Genomic DNA, 17,500 nt, shown 5'->3' with positions numbered 1-17,500 from the left:
TGTGTGTGTGTGTGTGTGTGTGTGTGTGTGTGTGTGTGTGTGTGTGTGTGTGTGTGTGTGTGTGTGTGTGTGTGTGTGTGTGTGTGTGTGTGTGTGTGTGTGTGTGTGTGTGTGTGTGTGTGTGTGTGTGTGTTAGTGTGCATACGTTCTTGTATTTCTACCCTTCTTGAGACATCAGCAAGGAAAAGTAGCTTCCATATGAGGAGGTGTGAACAAGTTAGGACATAAATCATGGTCCTCCCAATACGGAAAAGCATTGCATCTAATAGATAATGTCTCATTAGCTCATTAGGTGGTGACAGAAATTAAAATGCGCCCCCTTTGGCCAAAATGTATTAAATATATATATATATATATATATATATATATATATATATATATATATTTATATATATATATATATAGAGAGAGAGAGAGAGAGAGAGAGAGAGAGAGAGAGAGAGAGAGAGAGAGAGAGAGAGAGAGAAATACTGTAATAACTTGAAGTAAATAAAGAAGATTACAAACTAATTACAAACAAAAAAAATTAAACAAAAAAAACAAAAAAAAAATCAGTCTTTTTCTCACAATTTGTCGACTTATTTCTTATAAAATTGGGAACAATTTCTCATATTCTTTCTGTTTCTGTAATATCGCAATATCTTCTCGTAAAATTATTACTTTTTTTATGTATAATTATTACTTTTCAATGCAAAATGGTCATATAAAATTCTGACTTTTATCACAATATTGCCAATGTTTTTCTTGTTCTTGTAACACAGTGACATGTTTTGAGTAAAATGACTACTTTTGCCAAGTAAAATTCCCATATTTTTTATGGTATTGCCAGCATTTTAATATTTTCTTATAAAATTGTGACTTTTGTCAAGTAAAATTGCATCTGTTATTGAGTAAAATTCCAACTTTTATCATAATATTGCACCAAAGTTAAGTTTTTCTTGTAAAATTTTTACTTTTATTATTATTACCGTATTTTTCGGAGTATAAGTCGCTCCGGAGTATAAGTCGCACCGGCTGAAAATGCATAATAAAGAAGGAAAAAAACATATAAGTCGCACTGGAGTATAAGTCGCATTTTTTGGGGAAATTTATTTGATAAAAGCCAACACCAAGAATAGACATTTGAAAGGCAATTTAAAATAAATAAAGAATAGTGAACAACAGGCTGAATAAGTGTACGTTATATGAGGCATAAATAACCAACTGAGAACGTGCCTGGTATGTTAACATAACATATTATGGTAAGAGTCATTCAAATAACTATAACATATAGAACATGCTATACGTTTACCAAACAATCTGTCACTCCTAATCGCTAAATCCCATGAAATCTTATACGTCTAGTCTCTTACGTGAATGAGTTAAATAATATTATTTGATATTTTACGCTAATGTGTTAATAATTTCACACATAAGTCGCTCCTGAGTATAAGTCGCACCCCCGGCCAAACTATGAAGAAAAGTGCGACTTATAGTCCGAAAAATACGGTATTTATTATTAATACTGCCAGAATTCAACATATTTTTTTTGTGAAATTGTGACCTTTTTATTGTGAAGTTCCAACAAGCTTTTTTATATTTGCATAGTATGTATATATTATTAATGTTGTAAGTGCAAATCTTTATATATCTAGAAAGGGAGGTCTCAAGAAGGTAAGAAGAATAAGAATGTGTGTGTGTGTGTGTGCGTGCGTGCGTGCGTGCGTGTGTGTGTGTGTGTGTGTGTGTGTGTGTGTGTGTGTGTGTGTGTGTGTGTGTGTGTGTGTGTGTGTGTGTGTGTGTGTGTGTGTGTGTGTGTGTGTGTGTGTGTGTGTGTGTGTGTGTTTAGAGGCGACCGAGTGTGAAACTCAATCCGTGCACCGCCAAGGCCACGGAGGCTACGCGGGCCAGCAAAGTGCAGGAAAACCCAGCCGGAAGAGACTGGGGAATTAAAGAGAAAGAAAAGTATTAAGATCAACATTGAAGAGGGGGGGGGGGGCTGTATTTTAGGGACGAGTGGGTTTTCGTAAAAACACAGTCCCACGTAACGAGATTTATTTTCAACGGTTGTGACAAGATCTACTTCCTGTGCTTTCAAACCAGGGGTTTCATTCGGGAAAATTGCCTCTCCTGGACTTCACGGGGCAAATATTTATAAACACACGTTACAAAGCGTCCTCAGTTTTTGTTAGTAACGCGTTCCTAAAGTCCACCGAAAACCGAAATCAAATCTAAAGCATTGATTTTTCCCAATAAGAAATGTGAAGCCACGCTGTTGTAACACGTGGCTTGGCATTGTCTTGCTGAAATAAGCAGGGGCGTCCATGATAACGTTGATTGGATGGCAACATATGTTGCTCTAAAACCTGTATGTACCTTTCAGCATTAATGGCGCCTTCACAGATGTGTAAGTTACCCATGTCTTGGGCACTAATACACCCCCATACCATCACACATGCTGGCTTTTCAACTTTGCGCCTAGAACAATCCGGATGGTTATTTTCCTCTTTGGTCCGGAGGACACGACGTCCACAGTTTACAAAAACAATTTGAAATGTGGACTCATCAGACCACAGAACACTTTTTCCACTTTGTATCAGTCCATCTTAGATGAGCTCGGACCCAGCAAAGCTGACAGCGTTTCTGGGTGTTGTTGATAAACGGTTTTCGCCTTGCATAGGAGAGTTTTAACTTGCACTTACAGATGTAGCGACCAACTGTAGTTACTGACAGTGGGTGTCTGAAGTGTTCCTGAGCCCATGTGGTGATATCCTTTACACACTGATGTCGCTTGTTGATGCAGTACAGCCTGAGCGATGGAAGGTCACGTGCTTAGCTGCTTACGTGCAGTGATTTCTCCAGATTCTCTGAACCCTTTGATGATATTACGGAGCGTAGATGGTGAAATCCCTAAATTCCTTGCAATAGCTGGTTGAGAAAGGTTTTTCTTAAACTGTTCAACAATTTGCTCACGCATTTGTTGACAAAGTGGTGACCCTCGCCCCATCCTTGTTTGTGAATGACTGAGCATTTCATGGAATCTACTTTTATACCCAATCATGGCACCCACCTGTTCCCAATTAGCCTGTTCACCTGTGGGATGTTCCAAATAAGTGTTTGATGAGCATTCCTCAACTTTATCAGTATTTATTGCCACCTTTCCCAACTTCTTTGTCACGTGTTGCTGGCATCAAACTCTAAAGTTAATGATTATTTGCACACACAAAAAAAAGTTTATCAGTTTGAACATCAAATATGTTGTCTTTGTAGTGCATTCAATTGAATATGGGTTGAAAAGGATTTGCAAATCATTGTATTTCGTTTATATTTACATCTAACACAATTTCCCAACTCATATGGAAACGGGGTGTGTAGCTCATGGAATGGTAAAACAGTGCATGAAGGGGCTGATGCTGCAATGTTAGTCGTGTACCTCGGCCCATTGTTTTTTGCCGCAATGTAATTTTTATGAGCATGGATGTATCCACCATCCCATGAGCGCGTTATAAAACGACCAGCTTCACAGATCACCGGCTTTCAGCCGCCCTTCGTAAAAAAAAAAAAAAGGCCCTCGCTCCCCCCCCCTTGGGTGGCGTTGATGGAAAAGCTTTATGTCTTTGCATTTCTTCCCCATTTTCGTTCTTTGCTTTGTTGTGATACACGGAAATCAATAGCGATACGCCCGGGGAGCACACTCGCGCATTACGTCGGCGCGTGACGGCAGTCAATCCTCGCCTTGATGGCGCTTTTTAGTTAATATGCGGCGTGAGAGCTAATCAGGGACGTTCTGAAAGGCAAAGGAAGCGAGCAAGTTCCCGGAACTCTGCTAATGAATGTGTTGTTTCCTCTTCTCTTTCTCGCTCGCAGCACCCTCAACAACAACAACATCACCCTCATCCCGCTGTCCAGCTTCAACCACATGCCCAAGCTGCGGACGCTGTGAGTACAACACAAACCTCTCTGGAAAATAAAAATATAGATGTCCTGTTGTGCCAATAATTCATTTGAAAAAAAAAAGATTTGCGATCAAAAGTTTACATACACTTGTAAAGAACATAATGTCATGGCTGTCTTGAGTTTACAATCATTTCTACAACTCTTATTTTTTTGTGATAGAGTGATTGGAGCACATACTTGTTGGTCACAAAAAAACATTCATGAAGCTTTTATGAATTTATTATGGGTCTACTGAAAATGTGAGCAAATCTGCTGGGTCAAAAGTATACATACAGCAATGTTAATATTTGCTTACATGTCCCTTGGCAAGTTTCACTGCAATAAGGTACTTTTGGTAGCCATCCACAAGCTGCTGCTGGAATTTTTGACCACTCCTCTTGACAAAATTAGGGCAGTTTAGCTAAATGTGTTGGTTTTCTGACATTGACTTGTTTCCTCAGCATTGTCCACATGTTTAAGTCAGGACTTTGGGAAGGCCATTCTAAAACCTTAATTCTAGCCTGATTTAGCCATTCCTTTACCACTTTTGACGTGTGTTTGGGGTCATTGTCCTGTTGAAAAACACCCAACTGCGCCCAAGACCCAACCTCCGGGCTGATGATTTGAGGTTGTCCTGAAGAATTTGGAGGTAATCCTCCTTTTTCATTGTCCCATTTACTCTCTGTAAAGCACCAGTTCCATTGGCAGCAAAACAGTCCCAGAGTATAATACTACCACCACCATGCTTGACGGTGGGTGTGGTGTTCCTGGGATTAAAGGCCTCACCTTTTCTTCTCCAAACATATTGCTGGGTATTGTGGCCCAACAGCTCAATTTGTGTTTCATCTGACCACAGAACTTTCCTCCAGAAGGTCTTATCTTTGTCCATGTGATGTCAGGTGAAACTAAAATGTAGCTGTTTGGTTCAAAAGTTAATATATATATATATATTTTTTAAAATCGATTTATATTATTTTTTTAATCAAATAAAATGTGCAATTAATTCCAAAATCGATTTTTTGACACCCCTAAAATTTGCACATTTTTACACATTTGAGATATTTTGACTGCTTTAAAATGGTAAATTAATCAACAAAGCCGAGTAATTAATAAATTAATCAAAAATAATTCTAAAAAAAAAAGTTACAATAATAAATCAAATAATGATTGAAAGTAGAAATAGTGAATTAATTGTTGACAAATATTCAAACATTTTCATTGATGTTTTAAACTATATATTTTTTATTTATTTTCATTATTTTGTTTTATTTTTTATTTTTCTATTTTGTCAAATGTATTTTATAATCAACTTACAGTGTTTAAGGGCATTTAATTTTACTTATTTTTGACCGATTTATTTATTTCTTGACCAATGTACGTAATGACCTTCCGTGTTTTAGATTTTATTACCAATTTACTTCCCATCAGGCACAAGACATTGAAACAACGTTGAGAACTTGTTGAATGAGGTCCTGATGTTGAGCAACTCAAACATAATGTTGAAACTACATGCTTTTTGACGATGTTTAATCAATGTCAGGTTGTGACCTTGATTTGACCATTGAATTTTGGTCATTTTTCCATCCAATAATCTATGACACAAACCTAACGTTGAAACAACATGCTTTTTGACAATGTTTATTCAATGTCAAGTTCTGACGTTGATTTAACCATTGAATGTTGGTCAATTACGAACCATTTTTGTACAACACAAACCTAACGTTGAAACAACATGCTTTTTGTCGACGTTTAACCAATATCAGGTTGTGACCTTGATTTGACCATTGAATTTTGGTCATTTTTCCAACCAATATTGTACAACACAAATACAACATTGAAACAACATGCTTTTTGACAACGTTTATTAAATGTCAAGTTCTGACGTTGATTTAACCATTGAATGTTGGTCAATTATGAACCATTTTTGTACAACACAAACCTAACGTTGAAACAACATGCTTTTTGACAACGTTTATTCAATGTCAGTTTGTGACGTTGATTTGACCATTGAATTTTGGTCATTTCCCAACCAATATTCTACGACACAAACCTAACGTTGAAACAACATGCTTTTTGACAACGTTTATTCAATGTCAAGTTCTGACGTTTATTTAACCATTGAATGTTGGTCAATTACGAACCATTTTTGTACAACACAAACCTAACGTTGAAACAACATGCTTTTTGTCGACGTTTAACCAATATCAGGTTGTGACCTTGATTTGACCATTGAATTTTGGTCATTTTTCCAACCAATATTCTACAACACAAATACAACGTTGAAACAACATGCTTTTTGACAACAATTAATCAATTTTGGGTTCTGTCGTTGATTTGACCATTGAATTTTGGTCATTTCCCAACCAATATTCTACGACACAAACCTAACGTTGAAACAACATGCTTTTTGACAACGTTTATTCAATGTCAAGTTCTGACGTTGATTTAACCATTGAATGTTGGTCAATTATGAACCATTTTTGTACAACACAAACCTAACGTTGAAACAACATGCTTTTTGACAACGTTTATTCAATGTCAAGTTCTGACGTTGATTTAACCATTGAATGTTGGTCAATTATGAACCATTTTTGTACAACACAAACCTAACGTTGAAACAACATGCTTTTTGACAACGTTTATTCAATGTCAGTTTGTGACGTTGATTTGACCATTGAATTTTGGTCAATTACGAACCAATATGCTGCAACACAAACCTAACGTTGAAACAACATGCTTTTTGACGTTTATACAATGTCAGCTTTTGATGTTGATTTGACCATTGAAATTTGGGTAATTTTCCAACCAATATTCTATGACACAAACCTAAAGTTGAAACAACATGCTTTTTGACAACGTTTAACCAATGTCAGGTCGTGACCTTCATTTGACCATTGAATTTTGGTCATTTTTCCAACCAATATTCTACAACACAAATACAACGTTGAAACAACATGCTTTTTGACAACAATTAGTCAATGTTGGGTTCTGTCGTTGATTTGACCATTGAAATGTGGTCATTTTCCCAACCAACAACGTGGATCCAACGTTAGACATCAACATTGTCTCAATTTACAAATACCGTATTTTTCGGACTATAAGTCGCAGTTTTTTTCATACTTTGGCCGGGGGTGCGACTTATACTCAGGAGCGACTTCTGTGTGAAATTATTAACACATTAGCGTAAAATATCAAATAATATTATTTAGCTCATTCACGTAAGAGACTAGACGTATAAGATTTCATGGGATTTAGCGATTAGGAGTGACAGATTGTTTGGTAAACGTATAGCATGTTCTATATGTTATAGTTATTTGAATGACTCTTACCATAATATGTTACGTTAACATACCAGGCACGTTCTCAGTTGGTTATTTATGCCTCATATAACGTACACTTATTCAGCCTGTTGTTCACTATTCTTTATTTATTTTAAATTGCCTTTCAAATGTCTATTCTTGGTGTTGGATTTTATCAAATAAATTCCCCCCAAAAATGCGACTTATACTCCAGTGCGACTTATATATATGTTTTTTTTTCCTTCTTTATTATGCATTTTCGGCCGGTGCGACTTATACTCCGGAGCGACTTATACTCCGAAAAATACGGGTACAACTATTTAGCCACGTTGGACGTATAATATCAACGTTGTTTCAATGTCTTGTGCCTGCTGGGTTAGTTCATAAATGTATGGTACATTTTTGCTTGTTTCCTTGACCAAAGTGTTGACTTCCTAACCAAGTTATTTAACATTTTTCATGAATTTTAGTTTTTATCCAATTCATGTAATTTACAACCAGATTGTTTATTCAATGATTGATGTACTTAGAGCATTGTTAACGCTCCATGAAAAGTGTCATGCATTATATAGTCACTCGTTAAAAGGCGGTGGGTGGGACCATCATTTTTCTAATTCACAATAAGTCTTTTATAGCCTCCTTCTACACCAAAAAAAGGCATGTACTTTAAAAAAAAATAAAAGGTATGATCCTCGGTGACTACATGGGTGGCGTTATTTTGCAGAGGTCAAATTCATGCAGAGGTAATTTTTTGCAGCACAGAGCGTAAACGGAGTCAACAGCCCCCGGAATCCACTTAAGCTGAAGGAGCCATCCGTCTGCTCAAATCTGAACGGCGGCTTCCATCTGCGGCCGATCGCGGCGCGCGCATGTGTGCGTCGCCGTGCGTTTGCCTCAAAATCAGACGCGCAAAATTGGATTCCGGGCGCCGCGCTTGCAGCTACAAGCCGGCGGCGTACGGAGCGCAGAATCACCGATATCCAATATCGTTTAATCAGAAGCCCTCGACTGCTTCTGTTGTCTGTCAGCGCCTCCTAGAACCCGTCCTACCTCCTTGACCCCTCCCTCCTTGCATCCTAATCCTCCGCTCCATCTTCTCTTCTCATCATTACCTCTGCCGAGGAGTCCTAAAATGTGCTAAAACGACCTAGCGTCATGCATGGCGACGGGGTGTGGCGTGGACATTAGCATTTGGTGCAAATCTGGATAAAGGTGCAGGTGCAAAATATTGTTATTAATACTTAACTGCAAGATAGGGCTGTTCTTCCCTCACATGTCCTTTAATTCGGCACACCAAGTTCACACCTGTACAAAAAACGGTGATTGTTTAGCCTTGAATATTAGTAATATTAATAATAGTAATATAATGATTAGTAATATAATATAATATATATATATATATATATATATATATATATATATATATATATATATATATATATATATATATATATATATATATATATATATATATATATATATATATATATATATATATATATATATATATAATATAAGTACAGTTTTGAAAATGTTTTTCTTAAATACTATTGTCAATTGATTTTAGTGTGAAAACCAACAAAAAAAATGCACATTACTTTAAACATACAGTACTATTAACTCCGATGCTAGCGTTAAAAGGACACAAGGGGCCGTGCCAGCAACTTGAGGGTTCCAGGTTCGATTCCCGCTTCAGCCCTCCTAGTCACTGCCTTTGTGTCTTTGGGCAAGACACTTTACCCACCTGCTCCCAGTGCCACCCACACTAGTTTAAATGTAACTTAGATATTGGGTTTCACTATGTAAAAGTGTTTTGAGTCACTAGAGAAATGTGCTATATGAATATAATTCACTTCAAAAGGTGTCCAGGCTGGTCCAGTGTCTTTTTTTTAAAGTTGTATTAAATTTTATTGTATTTTTGTAATTTTTTTTATTTTTTAAACCTTTATTTACCCAGCAAAGTCCCATTAAGTGTAGGGATCTCTTTTCACATCCATACACCAGTGTAGGTGCCACTGGAAGAAAGTGCCTTGCCCAAGGAAGTGAAGTGAAGTGAAGTGAATTACATTTATATAGCGCTTTTTCTCAAGTGACTCAAAGCGCTTTACATTGTGAAACCCAATATCTAAGTTACATTTAAACCAGTGTGGGTGGCACTGGGAGCAGGTGGTTAAAGTGTCTTGCCCAAGGACACAACGGCAGTGACTAGGATGGCGGAAGCGGGAATCGAACCTGCAACCCTCAAGTTGCTGGCACGGCCACTCTACCAACCGAGCTATACCGCCCCATAAGGACACAACAGGATCAAACCCGCAACCCTCAAGTTGCTGGCACGGCCGCTCTACCGTATGAGCCACATCGTATTATTCCCATGTTGCACGCCTGTTAATAGTTTCAGCACAAATGCCGTATTTTCCGGACCATAGGGCGCACCGGATTATAAAGTGCACTGCCGATGAATGGTCTAGTTTTGATATTTTTTCATATATAAGGCGCACCAGATTATATGACGCATTAAAGGAGTCATATTATTATTATTATTATTTTCTAAATGTAAAAGACTTCCTTGTGGTCTACATAACATGTAATGGTGGTTCTTTGGTCAAAATGTTGCATAGATGATGTTTTACAGATCATCTTTAAGCCGCTTTCTGACAGTCACTTCAGGATGCGCCGTTTTGTGGGCGGTCTTATTTACGTGGCTCACCTTCGGCGGCGTCTTCTCCCCGTCATCTTTGTTGTAGCGGTGTAGCGTGCAAGGACGGGAGTGGAAGAAGTGTCAAAAGATGGCGCTAACTGTTTTAATGACATTCAGGCTTTACTTCAATCAATCCTAATCCGGAGACAACAACACCCGTGAAAAACCGTCCGACAGGAACTCTCTATTAACTAAAGTTCCTTGGGTGAATAAAGTAAAGTCACTACACCGGTGTGTTTTAGCGCTTTCATGGCGGGTTTACTGACAGATATAAGTAAGAACTTTACACTACTTTATATTAGAAATGGCAACAGCGGAGGATGAATGTCACATAACAAGAAGATAGAGACAAAGAAGAAGCTTATCGACTACGGCAAAGGTGGAAGCGCGCAATTTAGTAGGATTTATGCAGATCCCAAATACAGATCAGCAAGTACCAGAATGTAAGAAAAGTTGCTTTTGCATAATATTGCGAAACAAAACGGCAGATAATATGTCTTACCTTCTACACACACCATAATAATACTCCTATGTTTAATGTGCCGACAATCCATCAAGCGGTGCGGCTTCATAGCTTACCAAAGTCGTACTAAAACATTTTGATAGATTTTTGAGCGCCGTGTGTAATGTTCTATATTTTCAATGGAACATATAAAATGTTGCTGTTGTTTACTTGAGTCATATAGATAGATAGATAGATAGATAGATAGATAGATAGATAGATAGATAGATAGATAGATAGATAGATAGATAGATAGATAGATAGATAGATAGATAGATAGTACTTTATTGATTCCTTCAGGAGAGTTCCCTCAGGAAAATTACAATTCCAGCAGCAGTGTACAGAGTTGAGATCGATTTTAAAAAGTAAAAAGTAAATAATGGGGGTATAAATGGAAACAAAATAGAAAAACATTACAATAAGAATAAAATTAAAAAGCAACAATGAGAATAAAAATTGCAATATTGCAATTTTATTGCATTAAATAAATACATAGATGTATTGCATTATCCAAAAATATTGCAGTCTACACATATCTCTTATGTTTGACTGCCATCTACTGGTCACATTTATCATTTCACCATGTACCGAATAGAATAGCTTCAAGGTCGGTAAGCACAACCAAAATTATTTTGTTCATTAGGCGCACCGGGTTATAATGCGCACTGTCGAGTTTTGAGAAAAAAACTGAGGATTTTAAGTGCGGAAAATACAGTATAAAAAATTAGCACTGACGCTAACGTTAAGCGCGACACAAAATGTGTCTGGGTTGGTCCAATTTTTGTTCACGGACGACTGTTTCGAACTGTTACATTCGCATTGGCGGCTGCGCTAAAAATGACGCGAGCTGGTCCAGGCTGGTCCGTATGTATGTATTATTATAAACAAATATGCACATTTGCAGGGGCAATGGCGTCGTTACAAAATATATATATATTTTTTTTATGATTTGAGGCATTTTAAAAATATAGTTTTAATAAAAAATTTTGTCAGCAGTAATGAGATCACCTCATTGTACAGTATTCATAAATCACCGTCAATAAATCTGTAATTAACTGTAATAAAACGGTGAGGTACACACAGGCATCACCTTAGCAGACATTAAAGACACAATAAGGAAGAGCGACTCCCAAATATACACCCCATTCCGCCCTGTGTTTAATCCTACTTGTCAGTAATTAAGGCCTCGCCGGGGGTGGGCTCGGACGTGGCTATCTCCAGGCTATAAACTATAAACTGGATTTATAATAGGAGAGGGTCTTAAAAGCCACCGCCCCCGCTGCGAGCATCAATGAGCCCCCGTCTCTGTTCCGTAACAGGATTTGTCCCGGGCTTTATTACAAAGGGACGGCTGTCTTGTGAAAGGCGAGATCTCCCGGCCGGCGTCTAATACGCTGACGAGACATCCTGCCTTGTCGCCCGCCCTTCTCCTGCACTCTCTCTGCGTGTCGGGCTCGCACACTCTCGAGGTGTCGGCAGCATGTGGCGTCGCGGCTTAGCGTCGGAGTCGGTAATGCAGCCGGCGTTGAACATTAGCACGCCGGGAGGTCTTGTTCCACCGCATTTTCTGGAGTGAATGCCACTTAAGTCGTCCCCATGGGGACATTTCGCAAACATAAACTTCATATTTCACGTTTTTATCATATGTTGGATTTATTGGACACCACGTTGCTAAGTAGCGTAAAAATAAGCTAAATATTAAAAATAGTAGAACACCATTAGAATAAAAGGCTCAACTCAATAATAACTCTGAAGAATTAAAAATGTGTCGTGGAAAGTGAAAATCATTAGTCTCCCACATCTTGTTTTTTTGACATTTTTATTACTTCTGCATAACATCGTGATTCTCGTAATATTGTTAATATTTCTGCATAACATCGTGATTCTCGTAATATTGTTAATATTTCTGCATAACATTGTGTTGCTCATATCATTAATATTTCTGCATAACATTGTGATTCTCATCAAATATTTCTGCATAACATCGTGATTATTATAATATGAATATTTCTGCATAACATCGTGATTCTCATTATATTGTTAGTATTTCTGCATAACATCGTGAATCTCATATCATCATTAATATTTCTGCATAACATTGTGATTCTTATAATATTGTTAGTATTTCTGCATAACAACGTGATTCTCATATCATTATTAATATTTCTGCATAACATCGTGATTCTCATAATATTGTTAGTATTTCTGCATGATTCTCATATAAATGTTAATATTTCTGCCCTCATAATAATGTTAATATTTCTGCATAACATTGTGATTCTCATACTATTGTTAATATTTCTGCATAACATTGTGATTCTCATATTATTCATATTTCAGCATAACATTTTGATTCTCATACTATTGTTAATATTTCTGCATAACATTGTGATTCTCATAATATTGTTAATGTTTCTGCAAAACATTGTGATTTTCATAATGTAGATATTTCTGCATAACATCGTAATTCTCATAACATTGTTAATATTTCTGCATAACATGATTAATATTTCTACAAAACATCGTGATTCTCATAGTATTGTTAATATTTATGCATAACATCGTGATTCTCATAAAATATTTCTGCATAATATCATGATTATTATAATATGAATATTTCTGCATAACATCGTGATTCTCATAATATTGTTAATATTTCTGCATAACAATGTGATTCTCATAATGTTAATATTTCTGCAAAATACCGTGATTCTCATAATATTGTTAACATCGTGATTCTCAAAAATTGTTAATATTTCTGCATTACTTCGTAACATGATTACAATTTCTGCGTAACATCGTGATTCTCATATTATTTCTGCAAAACATTGTGATCCTCATAATATTAATATTTCTGCATAACATCGTGATTCTCATAACATTGTTAATAGTTCTGCATAACATTGTGATTCTCATATAAATGTTAATATTTCTGCCCTCATAATAATGTTAATATTTCTGCATAACATTGTGATGCTCATACTATTGTTAATATTTCTGCATAACATTGTGATTCTCATAATATTGTTAATATTTCTGCATAAAATTGTGATGCTCATACTATTGTTAATATTTCTGCATAACATTGTGATTCTCATAATATTGTTAATATTTCTGCATAACATTGTGATTCTCATATTATTCATATTTCAGCATAACATTTTGATTCTCATAACATTGTTAATATTTCTGCATAACATTGTGATTCTCATAATATTGTTAATGTTTCTGCAAAACATTGTGATTTTCATAATGTAAATATTTCTGCATAACATCGTAATTCTCATAACATTGTTAATATTTCTGCATAACATGATTAATATTTCTACAAAACATCGTGATTCTCATAGTATTGTTAATATTTATGCATAACATCGTGATTCTCATAACATTGTTAATATTTCTGCATAACATCGTGATTCTCATAATATTATTAATATGTCCGTATAACATCGTGGTTCTTATAATATTATTATGTTTGCATAACATCGGGATTTTCATAACATGATTTATATTTCTGCATAACATTGTGAATATTTCTGCAACCACATTCATATTTCTGCATAACATTATTCATATGTCTGCATAACATTGTGACTCTATTACGATGTATGATTTTCATATTTCTGGTAAAAAAAAAAACATCAGCATGGAGACATTTTCGTGTGATTGCTCAATGCGACTTTTTTCAGTAACTTTGTGACTTTTTATCGTATTTTTCTAGTGATATGTTTTGTTTTTTCCTCCAAAGAAGAAGCAAAACGACGCATGCAAGTTAGACTGAAGTCAGACTTTGAAGTCTTGCTGGATTCCAATCCAAAGTTTGGTGCAACTTCTGGGATGTATTTGTTCCCCTATTATTAGTGAGGTGGAACATAAAAATGGAACAGCTCCAATTCACTGCATTATACATACACACTCTACATACATACATACATACATAATAATCCTGCCTTTTGCTCATATTGGGATCCAGGTTATTGTCTTTTTCTCATTTTCTCACATTTCCTTTGCTGCTGCTTGTCATTTCCGATCTTATTGCTTATTTTTTTATTCATACAGTCCGTCTGCCGGCGGCGTCGTGGTCCTCACGTGCGGCGTCTCTCTCGACACGTCGCATGTCACGCATTCGCCCAACGAGCATATTGTCGTTGCTGCTGCGCAGTGTGCTAGTCGACGCCTCGCAGACATCCGTGCTCAGTCCCCTCCGTTTGCTTCCTTCCCGCAGTCGCCTGCACTCCAACAACCTCCTGTGTGACTGTCACCTCTCCTGGCTCTCTGATTGGCTGCGGGCAAGACGGGCCCTGGCGCCCTTCACACAGTGCATGGCCCCCGCCCACATGAGGGGCCTGAATGTCCCCGACGTGCAGAAGAAGGATTTTGTCTGCAATGGTGAGTGCACGCCCAATGTATCAACCGTATGTATCCTTTTTGTTTGGTTGGTTACAATGAGCAAGTTCCAGAATGTGGCAAGTCAGGTGGCACAGTAGCAGCAACCAAGAGTAACACAATAAATACTTAATATACACAATTATGTAAACTATAATTAATTAATTAATAGGGATGTTCGATAATGGCTTTTTGCCGATATCCGATATTCCGATATTGTCCAACTCTTTAATTACCGATATCTATATCAACCGATACCGATATATACAGTCGTGGAATTAACATATTATTATGCCTGATTTGGACAACCAGGTATGGTGAAGATAAGGTCCTTTTTTTAAAAATCTATAAAATAAAATCAGATAAATAAATTAAAAACATTTTCTTGAATAAAAAAGAAAGTAAAACAATATAAAAACAGTTACATAGAAACTAGTAATTAATGGAAATGAGTAAAATTAACTGTTAAAGGTTAGTACTATTAGTGGACCAGCAGCACGCACAATCATGTGTGCTTACGGACTGTATCCCTTGCAGACTGTATTGATATGTATTAATATATAATGTAGGAAGCAGAATATTAATAACAGAAAGAAACAACCCTTTTGTGTGAATGAGTGTAAATGGGGGAGGGAGGTTTGTTGGGTTGGTGTACTAATTGTAAGTGTATCTTGTGTTTTTTATGTTGATTTAATAAAAATTTTTTTTTTTAAAAACAAAAAAAAACAATACTGATAATAAAAGAAACAATACCGATAATTTCCGATATTACATTTTAAAGCATTTATCGGACATCTCTACTGATTAGCACTCCAACAAGTCAATAACATCAACAAAGTTCACCTGTGTGCATTTGCTCACAGCATAAAAAGTTTGGTGGACAAAATGAGACAAAGAATGAGTGGCATAAAATATGTTTTTTTGGGTTGGTGTACTAATTGTAAGTGTGTCTGGTGTTTTTTATGTTGATTTAATTTTTAAAAAAAATAAATACCTGATACCGATAATAAAAAAAACAATACAGATAATTTTCGATGTTACATTTTAAAGCATTTATCGGCCGATAGTATCGGCAGGCCGATATTATTGGACATCTCTACTGATTAGCACTCCAACAAGTCAATAACATCAACAAAGTTCACCTGTGTGCATTTGCTCACAGCATACAAAGTTTGGTGGACAAAATGAGACAAAGAATGAGTGGCATAAAATATGTTTTTTTGGGTTGGTGTACTAATTGTAAGTGTGTATGGTGTTTTTTATGTTGATTTAATTTAAAAAAAAATAAATACCTGATACCGATAATAAAAAAAACAATACCGATAATTTTCGATGTTACATTTTAAAGCATTTATCGGCCGGTAATATCGGCCTGCCGATATTATCGGCTGATAAATGCATCTCTATTAATTAATAATTGTGTTGATTAATTAATAATTATGTAAAGTAGAAATAATTACAATTATGTAAACTATAATTAATTAATTCATAATTAAGTAAACTAGAATTAATATATTAATAAGTATGTAAATTTTAATTAATTAACAATGGTGTAAACTAGAATTAATTAATTATTAATTATGTAAACTAGAATTAATTACAATTATGTAAACTACAAATAATTAATTAAGAATTAAGTAAACTAAAATTAATATATTAATAATTATGTAAACTTTAATTACTTAATGATGATGTAAACTAGAATTAATTAATTATTAATTATGGAAACTATAATTTATTTATTTTTTAATAACATTGGGTGCCAGTTCTATGATTAACTACATTCCTCCATAAAATAAACAGCTTAAATACATCTATATATGACTTAAAAGAAAACATTTACTCAAACATTTAATAAAGTCAAATACAAATAAATCAATAAGAGAAGTATCCAACTCTTCTCTTTTTCTAAAATAACAACAGATATGATCATCATCTACATCTGGGGTGTCAAACTACTGGAGGAAAATGTATCTCCACACTGGCCAAATTGGTAAAATAATGGCATAATAACTTCAAAATAAAGACAACTTCAAAATTGTTTTCTTTGTCTTACATTGGCCAAAAAATAGAAACAGGCGCATTTTGAAAATGTACACATTTTGGATAATCCTCTTGGCGAAACACTTCAAGTTAGTTGAAAAATTCAGAGGGAAAAAAAATTGGTTCAGTTTCAAAAACGAGAAGAAGAACACAATGAAAGTTGAATTTGTCTCAGTGCTTTTACAAAGCTAAGGCGTTGGTGACATCCGCAACTGCCACAACACATTCGTTAATCATCATTCAAATATTACAATTAAAATGTAATCAAACAATTGTCAAAATAATGTTTTTCTAGACACTCAAAGCGCTTCACAGAGAATTGGAAACACAGAGAAGTGGAAACCCGTCATTTATTCACTCCACATTCACACCTGGTGGTAAGCTACATTTGTAGCCTCAGCTGCCCTGGGGTAGACTGACGGTTTGCGCCTACGGCCCCTCCGGCCACCGCCCATCATTCATTCACCAGTGTGAGCGGCACTGGGGGCAAAGTTAAAGTTAAAAAGTTAAAGTACCAATGATTGTTACACACACTAGGTGCCCGGGAATCATTTTTGGTGATTTAACCCCCAATTCCAACCCTTGATGCTGAGTGCCAAGCAGGGAGGTAATGGGTCCCATTTTTATAGTATTTGGTATGACTCGGCCGGGGTT

At 35.9% G+C, this 17,500-nt stretch overlaps 1 protein-coding gene across 1 annotated transcript in view; it reads left to right on the top strand.

Annotated features, from left to right (window-relative positions):
• The window catches only part of slit3 (slit homolog 3 (Drosophila)), a 672,803-nt gene that overhangs the window by 402,218 nt on the left and 253,085 nt on the right, over positions 1-17,500 (top strand). The window contains 2 exon segments of the mRNA XM_062039879.1: positions 3,847-3,918; positions 14,643-14,806. Coding sequence (XP_061895863.1) covers positions 3,847-3,918; positions 14,643-14,806 — 236 coding nt within the window.

Source organism: Entelurus aequoreus, linkage group LG28, assembly GCF_033978785.1.
Source record: "Entelurus aequoreus isolate RoL-2023_Sb linkage group LG28, RoL_Eaeq_v1.1, whole genome shotgun sequence".
NCBI lineage: Eukaryota > Metazoa > Chordata > Actinopteri > Syngnathiformes > Syngnathidae > Entelurus > Entelurus aequoreus.
The sequence above is the reverse complement of the archived record's forward strand: the minus strand, read 5'-3'. Positions and strand labels throughout refer to the sequence as shown.